This window comes from Typopeltis vanoorti, chromosome 2 (genome assembly GCF_054136105.1).
Source record: "Typopeltis vanoorti isolate ZY-2024b chromosome 2, IOZ_Tvanoo_1.0, whole genome shotgun sequence".
Lineage (NCBI taxonomy): Eukaryota > Metazoa > Arthropoda > Arachnida > Uropygi > Thelyphonidae > Typopeltis > Typopeltis vanoorti.
In genome coordinates, this window is record NC_143550.1 from 157,968,940 (window position 1) to 157,993,948 (window position 25,009).

Sequence of the window (25,009 nt, forward strand, 5' to 3'; positions counted from 1 at the left end):
AAGCAAAGGACTTGACACTATAGATCACTTAAATAATTCAAACCATTTCATTGCCTACACTGATGAGATGGAGCACTCAACTAAGGAGGTTCAAGGGTTTTTCTAACTCTACCTGGAGGTGAGGAAATGCAAATCAAACCCACAGCTGGCAAAATAGCTTCAAACTTCACTTGTGAATTAACAGCAATACAAACATGATACCTGAATACTTAAGGAATTGACAGTGAACACTAGAAATATAAATTAAATCTACTTTAATATATACTTTCCGATATTTTGGCAACGTCATGTTGCCATCTTCATGGGAACTTAAGAAAAAAGACATGTGCACTCAAGTACTACATAACAGCAAATGTGAAATGAAGCGAGGAAGCTACCGTTTTCCTAAAGTCCTGATGGTGCCCCCTGGCAGGCTATATTAGGTGTTCTTGTCATTTTGACTGAAGTTCTGATATATGTTTCCCAAATTTGGGGCAGTCTCATGCATCCAAAGTTGTTGAGGTTTGGCATGTTCCTAAGGGCTGAGGCTGATTCCATGAATAGTCTTTCATATTTGAACTTGCTGCAGTGTATTACTGTGGCTTTCTTCCACCTTATTCTGTGGTGAGTATTCAGAGCATGGTCTGCAAGCCCAGAGTGGCTGTACTGGTGAAATCGGATGTAGTCCTTGTGTTCTGAGATTCTGATATTTGCTCTCCTGTCTGTTTGGCCAAAGTAGGACAATTTACAGCTGGACGGGACCTGGTATACACCAGGTAGGTCTAGGGGAAGTCGTTGGTCTTTAGTGGAGCAGATAAGGGATGCCAATTTTTTATATGGTCTGTAACAAGAGGTCAAGTCATGTTTTTTTAGAATTTAGTTGATTTTTCTGAGGTGCCTTGGAAGTAGGGAAGGGTGATGGATTTAGAGTAATCTTTTTGGTGAGGGGGGGTGCAATTTGTGGATAACTGGTTTTAGTATTTTTTTGGATTTTTTTTTTGGTGGGGGGGGTAGCCATTGGCTGTGAAAGTATTAAGGATGTGATTTAGTTCAGTAGTTAGGACTTGGTCATTTGAACAGATTAGTTTTGCCCTTTTGAATAGACTAATAGACTAAAGAGATCATCTACGTTACAATATGATCAAGAAATTAGAAAACAGAGCACCTATTGAAATAATCAAAGAGCCATTCTTTTCCACTATTCTACCAAAAAACACAATGATAAACTTAAATCTCCTCGAGCTTTGTTCAAAAAAGATTCACAGCAAGAAAATAAAAGCGAAGGACTTGACAATATACATCATTTAAATAATCCAAACCATTTCATTGCCTACACTGATGAGATGAAGCACTCAACTAAGGAGGTTCAAGGGTTTTTCTAACTCTACCTGGAGGTGAGGAAATGCAAATCAAACCCACAGCTGGCAAAATTGCTTCAAACTTCATTTGTGAATTAACAGCAATACAAACAGCTCCCAAATTCTATCTCTCAAATCCAGTAATAAACTTTACAGAAAGAAAATGGGAATTTTCTTTCTACAGCAACTCAAAATCTGCACTTGAGGGATTAAAAATGGAAAAATAAAACTCACACAGGAAATTCATGAACCACTAACCACCTTAAATTTGAATAATAAGAACTGCACACTGCAATGGATACCAGCCCATGTAAATATTGAAGGCAATGAAAGAGCAGACAGACTAGCCAAAGAAACAAGATACTTACCTCAAACATTGCACACACTATCACTAACTGATGCTAACTCTGTCACCAAAATAAGATTGGTAAAATAAACTATCAAGAAGAAGAATGAAATCAATGAATAACCACAATCATCACCAGACTAAGAACAGAACATTTTAAAGGCATTAAAATTCAGATAAATTAAGATACTATGAAACATGCGAAAGCTGATGTTGTTGATGATGAAGGCCAGAATTACAAATTCCATCCTTGTTCATTTAGCATCTATGTGTATACTCAGTAAATGTATTACTGGAGCTAACTGTGAAGGTAAGAATTGGACATTTGGTTAGAAGTTCTGGTGATTCTCCAAAGCTTTTTATAAACAATCTGTAGATCTCCTTCCCATTATTTAGTTTTGACTCTTCAGTAATATACATACGAGTATACACTGAAGAGTCAAAACAAAATATCGGGGAGGAGATCTACAAATTGTTTATAAAAACAGATACTATAGTCCAAGGAACAAGCAACCATGGTACCCACCTTAATAAGAAGACCTACTTTTGCTGCAGTGACTGCAGTGATCCTACAGGGGCATACTTTCTACACATGTATGATAGTGATAAATAGGAATTTTGGAGTCTTCCTGTAGGAATGTGATGAGGTCCTTGACTGTTGTGAGGCAGATGTCCCTTAACCTCACCTGACCTTGTTCTCGTTCATTCCACATATGCTCAATAGGTACTGATTATATATTTGTAGAAAGTTTTTTAACTTGGGTATATTATGTATTCAAAGATACCAAGTAATTTTATATAAACTTGGTTTTTAATCCTATTTTCCAAGTGAACAAACTGACAAGTAAGTCAAGTTTGCGCCTGCACATAGTGCTAGTCATGGTAGTGCAATTCGTGGTAAAGGCGGATTAAGCTCTGATCACTTTCCTTAGTATTTTTGGTTTAATTGTTTATCCAAAGTTTGCGCCTGAAGTATTTTTAGGACTGGGGCAACTTGTGGCGAAGGTGGAATAAGTTCTCATCCCTCTAGGTAGTGACCCTTCCCTTAATGCATAGAATTATACATGTCTGCAAGGAGATGTGCTATGCATTATGGATACTAAGGCAAGTGATCAGAATGTATATCACCTTTGCCACGAGGTGCCCCAGTCCTGAAAATACTTCAGGTGCACTTGGATAAAGGATTAAACCAAATATATAATTGGTAGCATAGCGAAGTGAAATAACTTCCATCAGCTTATCACTAATCTAGAGACTTTTAATAATAAGGTGTGACACCTTTTGGCAACTGGCATATGGAAATAAGACTTCTCCATTACTTCCATCTTAGTATGACCACCTCTGGGTCTTGCTCCCACTGATGAGACCTCAATATAGGTCGAAACTAGTCTGGGTAGTGACCCTTCCCTTAATGCATAGCATTATACATGTCTGCAAGGAGATGTGATTTGCATTATGAGATATTAAGGCAAGTGATGAGAATTTATACCACCTTTTCCACAAGTTGGCCAAGTCCTGAAAATACTTCAGGTGCAAACTTTGTTTGTTTACACTTGGATAAAGGATTAAACCAAATATTATTATTATTACATGACACCTCCAGGGAGTCCAAAGACTCATCAAGGGAGGGCACCTACTCTACCTCATCATCTCCACCACTCAAATCACCAACTACAGAGAACCGCAACTAAACCAACGGCATCTACCAACCATCACCACAACTAAACCAACGGCATCTACCAACCATCACCACAACCACAGCATTTGGACATTTGGTTATCCATACCAAATGTCCAAATGTAGGGATTCGAACCCGCAGCCTTTTGGCTGGGGAGCAAATACGCTAACCACTTGGTCAACCAGGCCTATAATTGTTAGCATAGCCAAGTGAAAACACTTCCATAAACCTATGTTCAACAGGGTTGAGATCAGGGCTCTGTGGAAGCCAGTCAAGCGTGGTGATGTTCATTTCCACAAACCAAGGAGTTACATCAGAAGCCTTATGACACTGTAATTGTTTACTTTGTCTTGCTGAAAGAGACAATGGTCAATTCCTGTAGAAAGCATTGCATTGTCCACAATGTTCAGATACCTCTGAGAACCCTATGATCATGGCACCACAAACTGAGATCTAAGGCCAAACCAGAAAAAACAAGACCATACATCTCACTGACACCTACAAATTTCATAGTTATGATTAGGTGCCCTGGTAAGAAACGTTCACTGGTCATCTTCTGCCCCTACACCTGTCCATCTGCTCATTATTTGTAACACAGCTTTCCAATCTTCCACATCCCACTGTACACTTGCTTTGCACCACTGAAGATGACACTACATGTTAGTTTGGGTAATGTGAAGTTTGCATATGTGGTCCTACCATGGAAACCCATCTGTGAGCCTTGGTTCTGAATGTTTTTGTACAGATTTGTGTTTCAGTTTATTCCCAGAACTCCACATTGAACATGTCAGTTAACAAATCTGGTTTTTACATATTATCCTTCATAGCACTCTATGGTCACGTTTGGTGAGTGTGTTGGATTATCCACGGATAGCAAATGTAGTTGATCCCTGCACTTTGAACTCAGTATGGTATCACCCGGGATGACCCAGTTTGTCAACAATTTGCTGATAGGATGCCATGTTGCAGACAGGCCTGCAACAGGCATCCTATCACGCTGCCTCTTTCAAACTACATCAGTTTCCTTCTCACAGCCATTTCACCCAGATACAGTTGCAGGGACTTGGGAGCATCATATTCCTCCAATTTATACCACTACAAACACGTGACTCATTACGTGGCACCATGTACCTTGCCAATGGGTGTGTTCATTGACTTCTTTCCAAGCAGTATGTATGTATGTATGTATGTGTGTGTGTGTGTGTGTGTGTGTGTCTGTGTATGATGGTGTGCTGAAAAGTTGTAATAATCACCATGAAGGAATTGAGGTAGAACAATGTAACTTACATATTTCCCATGAAGTGTTATACAGTTGTTACAACACTGCTGCATCATTTGCAGTCCTCTGAGAAAAAAAAAAGTCTTTCCGTTGTTTCACAAACCAGCCCTCAGTTGCAGATATGAATTCATCATCTGTGGTAAATTTTGTCCCTTTTAAGTGTTTCTTTAAATTTGGGAATATGAAATAGTCAGATGGAGCCAGGTCTAGTGAATAGGGTGGGTGAGTCAAATATTGAATGCCCAATTTATGTTTGTCTGTTGGGTTTCATGAGCTGTGTTAGCAGGTACATTGTCCTGCAAAAGCAACATGCCTCTGCTTAGTTTCCTGCAGCATTTTTCCTTCAGCACCTCCTTCATTTCTTTCAGAGCTGTTGAATAAACTGCTGTAGTTTAACCTTTTTTTTTGAGGTACTTGTTACGGATTATACCATCCGTATCACAAAAGACAATGGCAAAAACCTTATCTCTTGACTTTTGAGTTCAAAACTTCTTCTTTGGGTGTAGAGAATCTTTGTGCCTCTACTCTGTTGACTGTTGTTTGGTTTCTGGGTCATACTGATGAAGCCAGGTTTCATCAATAGTTGCAATACGAGAGAAAAAATTTGCACCTGATTTCTCAAAATGATGCAAAATCTCTTGAGATGACAAGCACATGTTATTTTTTTTGTCAGCATTCCAACATGTGGACATGCAGAGGCTCTCAGAGAATGGGTCCCCACGGCATGCATTGCATTGATGTTGTGATCACTGTGGAAGGTCCTCATGACTTGAGGACATTTGTTGTCTCAGGATGCCCAGTTTTAAACTTGGCCACCCATCTGGCAATTGTTGGATATGCTGGGGCACAGTCAGCTAAAGTTTCACACAAAGTTTGGTGAATCTCAGTTGCAGACTTTTCTTCCAGCACAAAAAACTTGACAGCTTGCACACCTCTGTGTCTTCGAATTTCTCCAAAACCTGTGACAAGTCTTCTTATATATCCTAAAAGAAAAAGAAAAAATATTACAATTTGATGAAACATTGAGATTAAAGAGTTTTAAGATATGTTCTTTCTTGTGGTTATATCAGTTGCTTTAATGTCCTTTTTGTTCTGGTGTTTATCAGATCTTTTCAGTTCTCTTTCCCCATGTGCATATTATTATTATTATTATTTTTATTATTATTTGACACTTCCAGGGAGTCCAAAACTCATCGAGGAATGAGTCTTGGACTCCCTGCACTACAACTCTCCGTCTTCCCCACTCAATCTCATCTACCCGCCATCCACCAACTGCATTGCCTACACCAACAGCATCTACTGTCCACCACTACTAGTATTTTTCAGACAATCAGAAATATCCATGCCCACGGTGGGATTCGAACTCACAGCCTTTTGGCCGGAGAGCGGATACACTAATCACTCGGTCAACCAGGCTGGCACTTATTTTATTATTATTTTATTTTTTATTTTTAGTACTGACTTTGAAATAGATATTTTTCATTAAAGGTCTACAGAGACAGAGAGGAGCTTTTCAGCTGAAAGCAGATGATCAAATCACATATGGAATTTTTTCTTTTTTTCTTTTCTTTTTATGAAGAAATGTATATGTTATTCTTAATTATCTCAACTTAATACATGTTTAATACTTAATAAATAATAAATATTTTGAATAAAATATTTTGGTATTTAATACCAAATATTTAATGCCTGAACTTATAATTAAGTTTTGTTGTGTTCCATATCTAATTTTGTTCCATTTCTAATTTTGTTCCATATCCTTTAATTGGTTATTAATTTTTATAAATATGAATAATTTCTTCATTATAGCACCCATTCCAGCACTTAGCAAATTATTATCATTATCATCATCATCGTGGATCCATCTCTCTTACACAGCTCTTCATACTGTGCCTTAAATACATTCACATTCTTTGCAGATACCACACTCTCAGGCATTACAATTATTTCACCATTTTCCATGCACATGCTCCTTTGCTCACTTCCTCCTTATAACAGCTTCCAGGGATAATCTCTTGTTCTCCATCTATAAAAAATCTCTTCAACAGTAATCTGATGAGAACTCCTTACCATCTTATACATCTCTGTATCATATCACTCCTTCTCCTATCCCCTAGATTGCATCTTCTCATCCTTTCTTTATACTCAACATTCTAGAAACAAAAACACCATATTCATTTACCCTTGGACTCTTTCTGGTATCTCATCCATTTGAAAACCAGGTGACCAAATAGGTTCACAGTAGTCCATATGTGGCTTATACAATGGAACCAGTATCTTCTGACTTCTACAAGTCAGTGTACTCTACATGATTGCCAGAATTTATTGTGTTGTCCTCACAATTTTACTTCCCCATCCACCGTCATCCAGATATCTCTTATTTCCTTTACCTCCTCCAATATATCTCCACCAAGTGTATATTCTATATCACATCTTTGTTTTCCGAATTTTAAAACTTTACACTTTGCAACATTGAACTGGCAACTCCACTCAGTTTGTTCAAGTCTTCTTGTAAAGCCACAACATCTGCTCTACTCTTCATAGTATTTCCCAACCTTGCATCATCTGCAAAAAACTGTATATCCCCATTCAAACTTACTCCAGTATCATTAACATACAGGTTAAACAGCAATGGGGGAGATACTAGGGGCCATGCATGGAAGCTGGGCAAGAGCGTGGTTGACAAGGGTGTTAGAGCTAGGTTTTTTACTTGGAGAGTGGTGAATGAGTGGAATAAGCTTCCAGAGTCTGTTGTGGGTGCTACGACTGTGAATGAGTTCAAGACAAGATATGATAGATACTGTGTAAATGTTGAATAGTTGTTCCAGACATGATGTTAGGGCCTCTCTCGATGAGTCTGTCGACTCCTTGGAGTTTCCCGGAACAATAATAATAATAATAATAATAATAATATCTCAAACAGACCCTTGAGATGCACCACTAGTGACTTTTGTTTTCCTGAAAATTACTCTTACACAACTTGCTAATATCTATCAGATAGCCAATCATTAGTGCAATGCATTAATTTAGTATTCAACCCCATCTGTTCTAGTTTAGCTATCAACTTATCATATGGCAATCTATCAACAATAAATTTAGTTTAATCCTTTGCCCAAGTGTGAGCAAACAAAGTTTTGCGCCTGAAAGTATCTTGAGGACTGGGTTAAGGTAGTACAACACCAGGCACCTCGTTGCAAAGGTGGAGCAAGCTTACATCACTTCTATCTCAGTATCTCTCCCATAATGCAGAACACATCTCCTTGTGGATGTGTATTATCAACAGCCCTTGGCCGAATCAAAGTATACTATGTATCTATCTCCCTTTTCCATTAGCTGACTCAATTATTAGCTTGAATGCATTAGCTTAAAAGGACATTGTTAAAAAGAAAAAGAAAAAAGGATATTTTAGCATTATGTCTTGCTGTTTTGCCCACTAGCTCAGTTATCAGTAACCTAAATAACTGAATTAGTGGGTAATTGATGTGTCCGATGGATATCTGGATAAAAAAAATAATTTTTTTTTTTTAGGACTGTAGATGGGGAAGAGTTAACAATTGATGGAAAACATGTTAAAACAAAAGAAGAGGCAGATGGCTCTTTAACTTTAATTATTCAGAAAGTGGTGAAAAATGATGAAGGTACATATCAGTGTGAAATTAAAAATGAATATGGAAAAGAGGTTACAAGTGGAAAATTAAAAGTAAAAGGTAATTACCACAGCTTTTATGTGATATAAAATATTTAATATAAAAAGTGAGTTTTATCTATTAATAATATTATAATTTGATTTGAAATATGTATCACATTTACTTTTTTTTTCATGTAAATCCCAACTACTCAAGGTTGTAAATTTATAGTGCATTAGTACTTTGGCATGTAACTAGTTAGATGCCATCTTGTACTATACTGTATGTGCAGTGTATTTATTTTTATAATTTGTTTCTTGGTTTCAGGATTAAGTTGCCCATTCATGTAAATAGTAGTGTCTCTTACAATAATACCAGTTAGGTAATATTTCTATAATATATTACAAAATATGGGGAAATAAGTGTTATCTGCTCTGTTTTCATTGCATATGACACATTGTATAACAGTTTAGTACATTTTACTGCTACAAGAGATTATCAAAAAAAAAAAAAAAGTTTATTGCACTACCAACTGTCTGGATCTAGTTCTACTGATAGAGAATTCCTTTGTAATTCACTAAAAATGTTATAAATAATACAAGATGGAAACTCCTGTGGAAAATCTTGATATTTATTTATGAAATTTTTGCCTATATTTCACAGTCATTTTCTATACAGAAATGGAGCAGCAACGATATAAATAATAGAAAAAGTTTAAACTAATGTTACCATAGTAGCTGTAGTAAGGTAATAAAAATAGGTGACATTTTCTTAAACTAAAAAAATGTATACATAAATGAATATATAAATATGTATGTGTATATCTACCCTATATATATAAAATGATAAGTCTTTTTATGTCACGTTTTTTGAAACGTTTTGAACCTCAATGAATGCCCTGAGTGTCGAGTCTTCAAAATTCGAGTCATCAGAATTCAAGGAGAATCGGCCTACCATTCCAGAACTCGGGGGGGTTGGGTGTCATATGCACAGGAGTGGGCCCTTTCGAGTCTTCAAAATTGGAGTCATCAGAATTCATGGAGTACCGGCCTACCAGTCTGGAACTCGGGAGATTCGGCGTTGTAGGCTCCGGGGGAGGAACCCCCTTTCGAGTCTTCAAAATTTGAGTCATCAGAATTTATGGAGAACTGAATTCTGATGACTACAGTCCAGACCAAGGGGGGGGTGCCATAGGCGCCATGGCAGTGTAGCCCCCCCTAGTATATATATAATTAAGCAATTTGAAAAAGTACTCTGTCTGCCATAAAGGAGATAAATGTAGACCTTTGGATCTACTTAAGCTTAGGCAATGGAAAAAACACAATATCCAAACTGAATAAGATACCACTAGGGAGAAGACAGAGTGCTGATATTTTTTCTCTGAAATGAGAACTGTTCTTAATAAAGGAAGAGGATTTTCCCATGAATGCTGAAAGTAATTTACAAAGATGTTTTGTAATTTTGTAGCAAGAAGAGCTAATTCAGTCTATCACAGGATGTAATAGAATATTTACTTACTGGAGCTTAAGAAATTCATAGTTTTTCGAGTTTCTTTTTGGTTTCTTTGTTCAATCAAGAGACCCTGAAAATGAGTCTGTTCATTTTTTTTTTCATGACTTAAATGTCTCCTGAGTATGGAGACATTTAAGTCATGGTATGATGAACTGTGTGTGTGTGTGTGTGTGTGTGTGTGTGTGAGTGAGAGAGAGAGAGAGAGAGAGAGAGAGAGAGAGAGAGAGAGTCAAGGCCTGTGATGGGCCTTTTCCATTGAGGCTTGATAATAATAATAATAATAAATAATATGAATAATAATATGTGGAGTAGTCATATGTAAGTTTTCTGCAATATTCATTCTGGTTGAACTACTAACTTTCTCTTTATCAGCTTTAATGATAACACAATTAGTGTTTTTCTTTAAAGAGAGAGCAAAACCTTCATTTCTGGGTAAGACAGATTTTGTAGGTCATGGCTTGAACTTGAAAAGAATTTAAACAAAATTTTTCATCTGCTGAGGAGCCTAACAGGATGACTGATGATGGCTAACAAGATGATCGAATTTTCATCTAAGTTTATCCCTAGCAGCATAGACCTTGTTGGTAGAAGCAGTAGACAGTGTACAACTTCAAACATATTAGAAGAGAGAGTTCGGACTAATTCATCATGAACAGACTTGTTCCTTATTTCACACTATTTGATGAAAATCATCTAATCAGTGATCCCACTATGCATTCTTTCAGTCTAGTTTCCAAGCTGAAAGCTGTGCATTCAGTCTTGATATTTCCAGGGAATTTAATCAGTTCTGGCATAGATGCTTGGTCAGCAAACTGTTGTCCATGTAATTGGGTAGACAGTTTCCTCTAGCCATTTTAGCACTGTATTTCAATTAAAGATTGATGACCGAATCCAAACATGGTACTTTTCCCAAGCTTCTTAAGGCCTCCACTTCCTCCATGTCTTGGTGAATAGCATCTCTACAAATTTCCTAACTGCTGTGTATATATCCAAGGCATCTTGGTTTTATTTGACTATCCTCCTTTGTGTACCTTCTTTGATTTACTTCATATCCTTCCCATGGTTTTGCTGCAAATAGTACATCCCATTTTACTTACTGATTTGACAAACTGTTAAGCTGTTAATTGAAACCTTCCAGGCTTAAGAATCATCTACAAACAATGCCTTACTGATTGCTGTTTTTTTATTCCAATCTTCAATAGAGTAATAGAGTAATAAAAACCTAGTAAATTTTTGCAGTAGTGAAACATAGTCCTGTCTTCTTTTACTCAAATGGAATGTCATTTCATTTCTCTTTCTCTTCAGTAACACCCAGTGGTGAGCTATGGAAATTTTAACAAAGGGCTCGCATCGTCAAGCAAAAAGAAACCCATATTTCACACAAAAACGTTTATTGATACAGCTTGTGTACAAATGCCAATCAAAAAGTATGAAGGGATAACCTGTAAAAGCTATCATTTTTAAACCAATATTTCATGATCTAAACATCAAATATTTGCACACAATCATCTGGTTTAATTTATCTTACATACAAAAAACATTTTTTACTATCAAAATATAATAAGAATAAAATATTTTATAGTAGCACATATGAAATAGTCCACATTTTTTTATAAACAAAATAAACAAAATTTTGTTTTTATAAACAAAATTTTTTTATAAACAAAATAAATGTCTTTCGTTTGCTATAGAAGTTTTTATGACAAACAATCTATAAATAATAAATAAATATTATCTAAACACAATAATATTGAAGTACGTTATATTTCTCTTTGTTTTTATACTTCAAGTGATAATCAAAGGTCAGTCAAGGGGCATTATTTTGTAATCCTATTTATTTATATGCGATTACTAAACGTGAATTCTTATTTTTAAAATGGGTGTAACAGTAACTATAATATTTATTTAATAAAATCATTTTGTTAGGTTACCGTATGAGTTTGTTATTATTATTATTATTATTATTATTATTATTCAGTCCTCCAAGGAGTCAAAAGACTCATCGAGGGAGGTCCTTTCTAAGACATAAAGTCTGTCAAGACTCATCGAGGGGAAGTCCCCCCCTGAGAAACACAAAGTTTATCATACCACTCCTTAAACCCACTGACCGTTCTCGCTCCCACCACTCCATCAGGCAATGCATTCCACGGCTCAACCACCCTCCACACAAAGAAACCACTCCTTACCCTCTTGCTCACAGTTTCCTTTCGTAACTTCCAGGGATGGCCTCTTGTCATCACTCCTTCCCGCTGATCAACCAAGCGAAAGAACTCCCCAGTGTCAACCCTGTAACCACCTCTCAAGAGTTTAAAAGTCTCAATCATATCACCTCTCCTTCTTCTATCCACCAAACTCTGCAGTCCACATTCTCTCAGCCGATCCTCATAACTATCCTTGTACAGTCCTGAAACCATCTTTGTCATCCGTCTTTGTATCCTTTCCACGGTTAATTTATCCCCTTCAAATCCTGGGGACCAAATCTGAGAACAATAGTCCAAGTGTGGTCTGATCAGAGACTTATACAACGGAATGATAACCCTCTTATCTCTGCAGGTCAGTGTCCTTCTCATAATAGCAGCAATCCTCTGTGTTACCTTCACCACCTTTGCAATATGTCCCCTAAACTTCAGGTTTCTATCAATCATCAACCCCAGATCTCTTGTCTCCCCTACTTCCTCCAGTATAACTCCTCCCATAGAGTATGCAGCATCCCATCGATGTTTCCCAAACCTCAAGACCTTACATTTTGCTGCATTAAACTGACAAACCCATTCATTTGCCCATCTATCTAGCTTATTTAAATCCTCTTGCAGGGCTACCACATCTGCACTATTACTAATAATCCTTCCAAGCTTCGCATCATCCGCAAACAACTGAATATCCCCCTGCAATCCACTGGCTATGTCATTGATATAAAGGTTAAATGTTGCTTAATATATTTCAAAAAATTGTTTTTTTTTGTTTTGTTTTTTTTTGAAAAAATAAAAAAGCAAACAAGAAGAACAAGGGGCTCTCAAATTTGAGAAAAATGTAACAAAGGGCTTGGGTGAGCCCCTTATAGCTCACCACTGGTAATATTAAATCCTCAAACAGGATCACTTTTTTCTTATACTGAAAAGAAGAGAGGTGTAAACTAAACTTATCTTGCCTTTTCGAGCATCAATATATCACTATATATCACAAAATACATCAATATATTCTTAAAATGACACTTCTTGCTTCTCCAACAGCTAACCCTGTTTGAATTCTAAAATCTGTCCAATTTTAGAATACTCTTTTCACATTTCGGCTTTGGTTTTACCAAATATTTTTACCAAATTATTTGATGCTTTTCCATAGGAAGTCAGCCAACTGATGCTCTCTCTCTCTCTCTCTCTCTCTCCAACTACTATTTTGTAGGTTATCTATGAGATAACCTGTGAGATGTGTCTTTTTTTTACTGGTACTTTAGCTGTTCCACTGAACTTGCTTCCATCATTCCTCCACTTTTCTTTAAACTTCTAATAATGTGAGCAGCAGCAGCTATTCAGCATCCATTCATAGCTCAACTACAAACTGCTGTTCTCACCAACTGCTTAACAAGGATTATGACTTGTGGTTTCTAGTCATTAAAAAAAAAGAACATCGCTGCATTATTTTTCAATTTTTGAAATCCATGCCCATAGATGACACCGGTATGCTATGATTTGACAATTTCTTGAATTTTACTAATGTGTGTGTGTGTGTGTGTGTGTGTACATATATATATATATATATATATTTAAAGAAAAATATGTATGTATATATATATATATATATATATATATTTAAAGAAAAATATGTATGTATATATATATATATATATATATATATTTTAGGATAACCAAGCAATTTTATATGCTTGGTTATTTTAGCTCCTAATCCCAAGTATGCAAACAATTAAGTTTGCGCCTGAAACAAAGTTCAAGTCTAAAGATGGTACAACACCAGGGCAGCTCATTGTAAAGGTGGTTAAAGCTTTGATCACTATTCTTAGTATTTTCCCATAATGTAAAGCACATCTCACTAGAAGATGTATACTGCAATGCATTATGGGTGGGGTCACTACCCAGACCGGTTTCGACCTTTTTTGAGGTCTCCTCAGTGAGTAGCTAGACCCTAAATACCAAGGTTTTAGTAATACAAAGCCTTATCAACTTTACCTATATAAGTTGCAACAAGGTGTATTAAGTTTTAATAAAAATCTCTGGAGGAGATATTGATGGGAATAAATTTTTAACTTGGGTATATTGTATATTTTAGGATAACCAAGGTAAAGTTGATAAGGCTTTGTATTACTAAAACCTTGGTATTTAGGGTCTAGCTACTCACTGAGGAGACCTCAAAAAAGGTCGAAACCGGTCTGGGTAGTGACCCCACCCATAATGCATTGCAGTATACATCTTCTAGTGAGATGTGCTTTACATTATGGGAAAATACTAAGAATAGTGATCAAAGCTTTAACCACCTTTACAATGAGCTGCCCTGGTGTTGTACCATCTTTAGACTTGAACTTTGTTTCAGGCGCAAACTTAATTGTTTGCATACTTGGGATTAGGAGCTAAAATAACCAAGCATATAAAATTGCTTGGTTATCCTAAAATATACAATATACCCAAGTTAAAAATTTATTCCCATATATATATATGTATATATATGAAACGTACTATTAACTCGCGGTTGGGATATGTTGGGATATATATATATATATATATATATACATACATATTTAAAGAAAAATATATTAGACCAGAATAACTCAAATTCAGTTGAAAAGTCCATGTAAAAATTCCTTACATCCTAGACAGGATTTGAACTCAGATTGATCTCTAAAGACTATTATTACTGACTGCACTGTCAAGGAACTTTCTAATGGCAAGATCAAATTTAAACAGATGTCCTGTTGATGCTATTATATGGTATTTATTATATACACGTATACTGTGCTAATAGCTACAACATGACAGTATAAATTGGCCAAAAATTATTGTGATCACTGAGACGTGGTTGACAGAAGGGGATATAAAAACTGGAATAGAAGTCGCTGGGTATAGCATTTTTCGTCAGGATAGGAGGGGAAAGCGTGGTGGTGGGGTGCTGCTTATGATAAGTGATGACCTATGTCCTCTAAGAGTGGAGAATTTGGAAGGAAGTGAGACAAATGATTTTGAGAGCGTATGGTGTGAGCTAGAGGTAGGCAAGACAGGATATTTAGTGGGGTGTTGCTACAGACCCAGGAGCACAGAGGATGGGGACCAGGAGATGTTTAGACAGCTAAGTTTGGCAAGTGCAAGAAGAATGATTGTTATGGGAGATTTTAACTTCAGTAGTATAAATTGGAGAGAGGAACATGCATGTAACAATAGGGGAATGGAATTTCTAGAATTCTTGAGGGACAAATGTCTTAGGCAGCATGTAACAGAGGAAACAAGAGGTTCAAAAACTTTGGATTTGGTTATAGCATCAGAAGAGTTGATAATAACTGAGTTGACGTCTCTCCCACCAGTTGGAGAGAGTGACCATATGGTGTTGACATGGAAAATGAATAGACATGCAGGAGTATCAAAGAGACGGGAACTTATGTGGAATTATAAGGCAGGTGATTATAATAGTCTTAGACGTCAACTTCGGGAAGTTTCATGGAGGGAGGAATTGGACGGCCGGGATATCACCAGTGCGTGGGAAATTGTGAAAGAATATTTGTTATCAGCAATGGTAAGTTGTATACCACGAGTGAAGAAGAATTTGGAGTAAAGTGGATGACAAACAACATTAAACAGGAACTGCATGCGAAAAAGAGGCTATGGAAGAGATATAAGGAGACAGCTGAAGAGAGGATGGGTGAAGAATATAAGACATAGGCCAGAAGAGTGACTCGTGTGGTAAGGAAAGCGAAACTGGAACATGAGAGGAGATTGGCCCTAAGCTCCAAAGAAAATCCTAGGGAATTTTTTAGCTATGTGGCCAGTAGGAGGAGAAATGACTGTGGAAGAATGATATTGTGGGATAAAAATGGGAATAGAGTGACTGATGCAGAGGACATAGTGGAATTGTTCAATGAACACTTTATTGGAGTATTTCATCCTAGAGGAGTCAGTTTTAATGCTAGAGGGATAGGGCTGGTACGAGGTCTGGAGGTACAGGAGGAGAGTGTGTTTCAGATACTGAGTACTCTGGATGTCAGTAAAGCTGTGGGACTGGATGGTATTTCGCCACGAGTTTTGAGAGAATGTGCTAGCGAATTGACAATACCTTTAACGTGGCTTTACAATGAAAGTCTGGCTTTGGCAAAGGTGCCCAGGGAATGGAAGGAAGGTAAGATAGTGCCATTGCATAAGGGTGGTAACAGACTGGAAGTGTCTAATTATAGGCCAGTCTGTGTGTCATCAGTAGTTGTTAAGATCTTGGAGAAAGTAGTGAGGGACCGTGTACAGCATTGGGCAGATGAGGGTATTGTTATCTGTGAGAATCAACATGGATTTGTGAAAGGACGCTCTTGTTTTAGCAATATGCTAGCCTTTTATAATAAAGTTACAAGAGCATTAGATGAGGGAAAGGCATATACTGCAATTTTCTTAGACTTGGCGAAGGCATTTGACAGGGTGCCACATGATAAGCTGATATTTAAGTTGCAGCACATGGGTCTGGATGTCAGATTGGTCAACTGGATTCAGGATTGGCTGTCTGATAGGTATCAGAGAGTTGTGTATGGTGGAGCAGTTTCCAGGAGGCAGAGGGTTACAAGTGGGGTCCCACAGGGCTCAGTACTAGGACCTATATTGTTTAACCTTTATATCAATGACATAGCCAGTGGATTGCAGGGGGATATTCAGTTGTTTGCGGATGATGCGAAGCTGGGAAGGATTATTAGTAATAGCGCAGATGTGGTAGCCCTGCAAGAGGATTTAAATAAGCTAGATAGATTGGCAAATGAATGGGGGTGTCAGTTTAATGCAGCAAAATGTAAGTTCTTGAGGTTTGGGAAGCATCGATGGGATGCTGCATACTCTATGGGAGGAGTTATACTGGAGGAAGTAGGGGAGACAAGAGATCTGGGGTTGATGATTGATAGAAACCTGAAGTTTAGGGGACATATTGCAAAGGTGGTGAAGGTAACACAGAGGATTGCTGCTATTATGAGAAGGACACTGACCTGCAGAGATAAGAGGGTTATCATTCCGTTGTATAAGTCTCTGATCAGACCACACTTGAACTATTGTTCTCAGATTTGGTCCCCAGGATTTGAAGGGGATAAATTAACTGTGGAAAGGATACAAAGACGGATGACAAAGATGGTTTCAGGACTGTACAAGGATAGTTATGAGGATCGGCTGAGAGAATGTGGACTGCAGAGTTTGGCGGATAGAAGAAGGAGAGGTGATATGATTGAGTCTTTTAAACTGTTGAGAGGTGGTTACAGGGTTGACACTGGGGAGTTCTTTCGCTTGGTTGATCAGCGGGAAGGAGTGATGACAAGAGGCCATCCCTGGAAGTTACGAAAGGAAACTGTGAGCAAGAGGGTAAGGAGTGGTTTCTTTGTGTGGAGGGTGGTTGAGCCGTGGAATGCATTGCCTGATGGAGTGGTGGGTGCGAGAACGGTCAGTGACTTTAAAGAGTGGTATGATAAACTTTGTGTTTCTCAGGGGGGACCTCCCCTCGATGAGTCTTTTGACTCCTTGGAGGCCTGAATAATAATAATAAAAATTAAGTCCAAAGTGCCTCTTAGTCTAAAGATCATATATTCTCATTAATCTTTTGGATTTGCTGTCATAACCAATTCTCTCCCACCCACTCCCATACAGGAGTGAAAAATTCGACAAAACTTTTTATATATCTGAACTTTTGCCTGGCTCTGAAACAGAACCTATTATGGACATTGCCAACTTTTAACTTGTGTCTCTTCTTGTATTTGTGTTGCCTGTTTTCTCTCTGAATGCATATATACTTATAACAATAGATGACTTTTTTTTAGACTTATTGATACAAACGATAAGTTGGCATCAAGACTTTTCCTTCAAATGAGGTCTTCTTTCTAGACCTTATGTTTCAGGGCTCTTCTATAGTTGATTGTAAATGCTTGAACAAATAAATCAATTATCCAATCACAATCACTCAACTTATCAAATCACTCACAATCACTTACCTAATCACAAATTGCTTGCCAAATCACACCATCCCTTCTCCTCCTCCTCCTCCTCCCTCATTCTTTAGCAGATATAAGATAGCCTTGTTAATTTTAATGTTAGTAAATTAAATCCTTCATTATTTCTTTTCCTCTTGATAATGCACAGATCTCTATAAAGGATGACATTTTCTTCCCTTGGAATAACTTTTAGTCTCAAGTGTTTCTTATCATAAATATGTAGATTGTGTTTCACTCTCAGGATTCTAGAATGTTTTTTCTCTTTCTCTTCAGGTAGTATTTTACTTTTAAGTGACTATTAAGCCTTATAAATTCAGCCGTTCAAACATTAATTTTGGTGCATCTTAAGTGAGGCTTCTTAAAATTCTTATCTGTGAGAAGAGAGTAGTTGGGTTGACTTCATTCATTCATTAGAATGTGTTTCCTATAGACATATCCATGCATAGTGTTTATCAGTATCGGAATCAGCAATACTTTCCCTAGTTAAGTAATCTTCAGGGACCAGACCCTATCCATTCATTCAATTCCAAACTTACAAAATAGATGTTAAAAAATGTTAATTTTCTTGACCATAGCAGTAATAAAAAGACTTCTAATTGGACTATATTGATGAAGTACATATAATAAACAACTATGCTTTACCAACTAGTTTCACCAACTAAGGCTGTTGGCATCTTCAGGGTACATAACTGATGTAAGGTACTAAAAAGTAAAAAACTGTTAGAAACTAATCAACCGATTCAAATTATATTAGACAAATGAACATAGCTATGTTCTTTTGAATCAACGTAATCAAATTATATTAGACAAAAGAACATAGCTATGTTCTTTTGCCAAATATAATTTGAATCGGTTGATTAGTTTGTAACAGTTTTTTACTGTTTAGTGCCTTACATCAGTTATGTACCCTAAAGATGTCAACAGGCTTAGTTGGTGAAACTAATTGGTAAAGCATAATTGTTTATTATATGTACTTGATCAGTATAGTCCCATTAGAAGTCTTTTTATTACAGAATAAATGTCTTTTCTTCCTCTTCATTCATCATGCCTATTGCTGTGCTTTGGAACAACCTCCTTTCATGTGCAATTTTATAAAAAGCACATTGCATTTTCTCATCCATCATTAATACATCTTTTTGTTCTTATGATCACTGTAAAAATAATAAACGTTTTTTTAATATAAACTATTATAGACTTAAAGTGAAATTTATAACTTGTTTGCTCTGATTTAAAAATTAAGCACTGTTAATTTATTGAAAGGATTTTATAACCCTTTATTTATAATTTTATTTACAGATGCAACTTCTCCTCCTAGTTTTATTAAGGGACTGAAAGATGTTGAAGGTGTTGAAAATCAGGATGTTGCTTTTGATGTGAAGGTCGGTGGAAATCCAAAGCCAAAAGTAAAATGGTTGGTATAATAATGATGTTTTCATATATGCAAGTTATATACATTCATAACATTGTAATTTTTTATTTTTAGATGATTTGTTGTAATAAGACATACTTCAGTCAGTATTTGTAAATGTCAGAGGTTTTGTAATCTGAACCGATGCTAATTAGTAAATGCTTGACACAGTGTTTTTATACTGTGATAATGAGGGAAGAGTTTACTGTACAAGCAAAAGAGCATTCAACAAAATGGTATCTGAGTGTTTAACATAATGAAATTTAGAAAGAGTAAAGATGTAGAAAAAGGATTTCTGAAAAATCTTAATTGTATCAGCAAAAAGACACTTTAACAATTGCAACTTTACACATAATGTGAATATAATTTAGATTCATACTCAGACGGCTACATGCTGTATATTATATGATTGTATTTTGGAGAATGAAATAATATGTTATTTCATAGTGTCCATAAACCAATAATTAATTAAGCTGCATATCCTAGAATCTGTCACAATTATCATTTTCTTGAATTATACAGTGTCATCCTATCACATTACACTAGGATAGTCTGACATTTAAAATTCATTCACTGTTTGCTATGAGTAGTTTCCTTTTCAGATTGCTCTTTTATTTGTTAGGGTTCAAAATTTTATGAACCTGTATGCTGCTTTCTATTAAGAGTCCTAACTGCATTAATCCATCTGTATCTTGGTCTTCCATTTGGTCTTTTCTCTGTCTTTGCTTCAAATAACTATTTTGTTAATAGTTTCTGCATTCATTGAAATAATCACTGGTTAGAGGAACTAAAACTAATAATTTTCATGCATATTCTCATAACACACTAACCAATATCCCATCCCATCCCATCCAGTCCCATGGATCTATTCACTTTGAGATTCCTTAATAACCTAAGCACATCCACTTCATCTATCCTTATTTTCACATCAATCACTGTCACATCTACAACTGCAATATCCACATCTGGATGATATACATTTGCAAGGTGACCACTCAGTAATGCAACTGTTTTTTATTCCTTTTAATGATGTTGATGATAGGTTGCTTCCCTACTGTCAACATTATTAAGATTATCTTTACTTTTATAATCTTAATGCCATGATGTCTCTCCATTTGTTTTGTCTTTTGTTGTAGCAGTGGCCAACTTGAAAGTAAATCTGGTGATCTTTTTAATCTGGTCCAACTATCTTGGTTTTGGACATCCTCTTTTTTTGTCCTTCCACTTTGTGATAAGTTTTTCTAGGTTGTCATTTTCATGTCTTGAAATGCAACAAAGTATTTGAGAATTCTCTCATTTACAGTGTCTCACAGCCACCTCTTGATTTTTATTTGTCTTATTATACTTTCAATAGACCTATTGTCCATCCAGAAGACTCTCAACATCCTTCTCCCTCCCCACATCTCGAAGCTATTTATCTTGTCCACATCTTTTGTGCTGTGTCCAAGATTCAGCACCATAAATGAAAATCAAAAACACTAAGCTATAAAGACAGAAATGTTTCTGTCTTACCGTATTTTCTGAAATTGCACCATTGCTGACCTTGCCATGGTAATTTTTCTTCTAATTTCTGGTCGACATCTGGTCTTGGTGCTTATTATAGCTCCAAGGTAAATAAATTCATCCACCTTCTTGAAGTCTATGTTGTGGGTGAAATTGTCATTTTCATCTATGGCCATGTATTATGTTTTATCATGATTAATTCTTAATCCATATTTCAGACTTTCCCATTCATCCCTTTTAATGAGGAACTCCAGTTCTCCTTTGCTGCTGGCCTGTCTAAGGTTATTTATCTTATTGCCACCAACTGAGAAACCACTATCATATCCCTTAAGTGCCTTTCTCATAATGCATTCTCCATAAAGATTGTATAGATTAGGGGAGAGTATGCACCCTTGTCTCACACCTTTCTTCATCATAAAGTTGTTTTAAAAGGTGTGTCAAATGTTCTGGGATGCTTATTTTACTTAGTATTTCCCATAGGTCTTCCCACATGACACAGTCAAATGCTTTGGCATAATAAATGAAGCACATATACAAGGAAATATTAAATTCTTGAGCCTTTTTATCCCAGTGCGTTCGATTAGAAATTTAATCTCTGGTTCCATGTTCTTTTCTAAAACCTGCCTGTTCTGCAGGAAGTTGTTACTCGACATATTGTTTAAGTCTCTCTTTAATAATATAGAGAAGAATGTTTCTTGCATGTGAAATCAAGAGTATAGTTCTATAATTTTTGCATTCACTGACATTTGCTTTTTTCTGTATTTGTATAAAAATGGATTTCACCCAATCATTAGGCCAATCTCCTGTCTCCAGATTTTATTACAAATTTTTCTGATGATTTTGATTCTTATTGATCCTAGACATGCAAGAAGTTTGCTTGGTATTTGGTCATGGTCCAGGTTTTTCCCTTTTCTGAGTTTTTTTAGAGCTCCTTTAATCTCTTTATTGTACAATGAAACTGGTGGAAAGTGCATGACTAAACAAATACACGTAATACCCACAGTAATAAGTTTTAAAAGTAAATATTTTATATTAAGTATAAAAGGACATTGTCATATTAATTCAAACAATACTAGGAATAACATACAGTTAGAGCGCATGATTACAATGGAATCCCAATATGCATGCAGTACCGTGCTATAGAATTAAATTAAAATAGAGGGTGGCCATTATATCTTCTGCAGCAGTTGTTCTTATACCATTTTCTCCAATCAATGTCATCCTTTCATAATCTTTCTTTTTTTATATTTTTTTTATTGCTAGCTTTGTATCGAAAGAACTCCCAAGAATTATTTTTGGCTTCATTAGCATCACAATTTTTATAAATTTAATTTTTTAAGAGGAGAAATTTGATTAATCATCATGAGTTTGTCTCAAATGTAATATTATAAATTGTGTATAAAACTGTTGATATCAATATAAAATTTATTTAGTGTATTTTTTCTTTTTATTTATTTAGTGCCCTTGTATACTAGAGTAAAAATAAAATAAAATAAAAACTTTGTCACTAGAGTTTTATAGGATACCCAAAATAAGTTATATAGGTTTAATGAAATTACTCTTCAAATCCTTCTTTCATCATATTATGTATCTATCTTTTCTTAGGACTGTAGATGGTACAGAACTGACGATTGATGGAAAACATATTAAAACAAAAGAAGAAGCAGATGGCACTTTAACTTTAATTATTCAAAATGTAACTAAAGATGATCAAGGCAGATATGAATGTGAAATCAGTAATGAATATGGAAAAGAAGTAACAAGTGGAAAACTAAAAGTTAAAGGTAATTAATTTTAAAATTCTTCTAGTTTTGGAAAGTAATTGTCTTGAAAATAAACTGCACAAGCTTGAACTTATTGAGACTCCTTTATCAGATTCACTTCCTTTTTGTTTAGGAACTTAATAAATGTAATAAATCTAAAATAAAATAATGCTTAAAACTAAAACTGTTAATATTGAAGTAATATTTAATTTAGCCTATTTTTAACTTTGGACTTGTATACTAAAAAAAAAAAAAATTGTCACTAGAGTTTTATAAGCTCCCCTCTCAAAAATAAGTTATATAGATTTAATGAAATTACTCTTTCATATAATTCTTTTATCATGTCATGTACCTATCTTTCACTTGTACCTATCACTCTGTTCAAAATTTAAAATGATTCTCAATGAAATACTTGTGTTCTTTTTCTAAAATTTGTATGATTAACCACTGAACCAGCCTCGGTGTGTTTACATGTCAATAATTATATGGATATCAAGTGTCAATTGAAGTTGATAAGGTATGGTGCAGATTAACAGTACTGAGCTTTGACACCCTGTTCAGTATATGTGCTATGAGATATACCATTTGACTGCATGCACATTAATAGAAGAGTGCATATAGAGTCTATGATTATATTGAGCTGTTGCGATGGTGTTGATGTTGGAAGAAAAGACGTTTATTGTTGAGCATTATTTTTGTTCATATGGAGTTGGTAGAGCAAATGGTCCAAGCCCATGACACATTTAGGAGCAGTTTATTCATCATTTCCATAAGTTTGCTCCAAACAATGGTGTCATCATTGCCTTAATCAAGAGGTTTTGACATACCAGGAGTGTTCTGCCACAATGCAAAGGGCATTTGGGGAGATCACAAACATCTTCAAAATGCAGTGAATGTTGAACATTGGTAAAACTTGAGATACCGAAGTGGTCATTACAGAGAATCCTTGAGGAGCTGGATGCCTTTTTGTACATTATTCAGGTGGGTTAGTGTTTAACAGCAATGGAATACTCTGCATGGTTGCAATACTGTGCATGCATGCTGGCCAGTGTTTATGAAGATCCATTCTTCCTCCATAATGTCAAGTTCTTGGATGAAGCACATTTCTATCTAAGCAATCATGTAATCAGACGAACATACAGGTTTCTTGGTTTTTGAAGACCTGAATTTGTCCAAGAGAAACCTCTTCACGGTGAGGTCACCACATGGTATGCAGTTTCCAGCTGTGGCATAATTGGGCCTTACTTCATTGAAGAGGGGGAGTGTAACCATAACCTTGAATAGCGAATGCTATATTGAGAATGTGTTGGTTCCATTCACCCAGGATTTGCATAGGATGTGTTGTACAATGAACATTTCATGCACAGGTATTTCAACAAGATGGAGCAACCTGTCACACATCACATGGCACTATTTACCAAAACACTTCCCCAGGAGGCTCATTTTGAGGTTCACAGAATTCCTGTACTTTTCACATTCTCCTGATCTTACATCACTTGATGCTTTTGTTTGGGATATGGTGAAGGAATGGGTATTCCACCATGACCCAACTTCAAACCTTGATGAACTAAGGGAAAAATTATACAATATGTCCATCAGATGTCTTAACCCTTGTTTTCCAAGATGACAGAAACCTTTGCATGTGTTACAAAACTTGTCTTGAAAGACAAGGTGCCCATTCCGAGCATGTAATCTACCTTTCTTAGTGCTTCCTTTGACCAAGATTCCACCAATAGTTTTGGAGGTACCTAGCATGTAGGCTCTTACATGAAAGTGGACCCAGGGAAGAAAAGGCTAAAAGCCCCAAGTCACTCTCCTTCCTGACGCGCAAACTTTTATAGCTGCGAACTTTACGTAGTATGCAGATGCATCTCTCGAGATTCCATTTTGGAGTCACATTACATTGAGATATTCTGATCTCACAATTCATGCAACACCAGCTTAAATAATACAAGATATATTTCTTATAATAAAGTTACTGTATACAAAATTTTAGAATTGTTTACGGACAATTAAATATTTACAATACTATATTAACCTTAAATCAATCCAACCAGAGAACATTGTTCTCATATTTAGAATGGTGCTCCAAAAACTTTCCTTTAAATCCTTAATGGAAATAAATGGAAACTTGATGCTCTCCAGAAGAGGACTTAATTGATCTCTCTCTCTGTCTCCCCCTCTGAAGAGATTCAGATGCGTTTCAGAGAAGTATATGGAGCACTGCTGATGTTAATTCCCCTTCAGTAAGATTTAAATAGACTTTTAGCTTGGGCAGACTAGTGGGATTGTAGTTTTAATATTAATAAGTGCAAGATGTTGCATTTTGGAATGCAAAGATATAAGGCTGTGTACAATATTGATGAAAATGTCTTACAGGAAGCAGGATCAGTTTT

General features: G+C 36.0%; 1 protein-coding gene across 1 annotated transcript in view; it reads left to right on the top strand.

Moving 5' to 3' along the window:
* LOC150109564 (protein Obscurin-like) overlaps nucleotides 1–25,009 on the top strand; it is a 1,271,613-nt gene that overhangs the window by 381,382 nt on the left and 865,222 nt on the right. Inside the window, exons 29-31 of the mRNA XM_090402667.1 lie at nucleotides 8,169–8,347; nucleotides 19,236–19,350; nucleotides 22,456–22,634. Of these exons, the coding sequence (XP_090258793.1) occupies nucleotides 8,169–8,347; nucleotides 19,236–19,350; nucleotides 22,456–22,634 (473 nt within the window). The remainder of the gene's footprint in view (nucleotides 1–8,168; nucleotides 8,348–19,235; nucleotides 19,351–22,455; nucleotides 22,635–25,009) is intronic.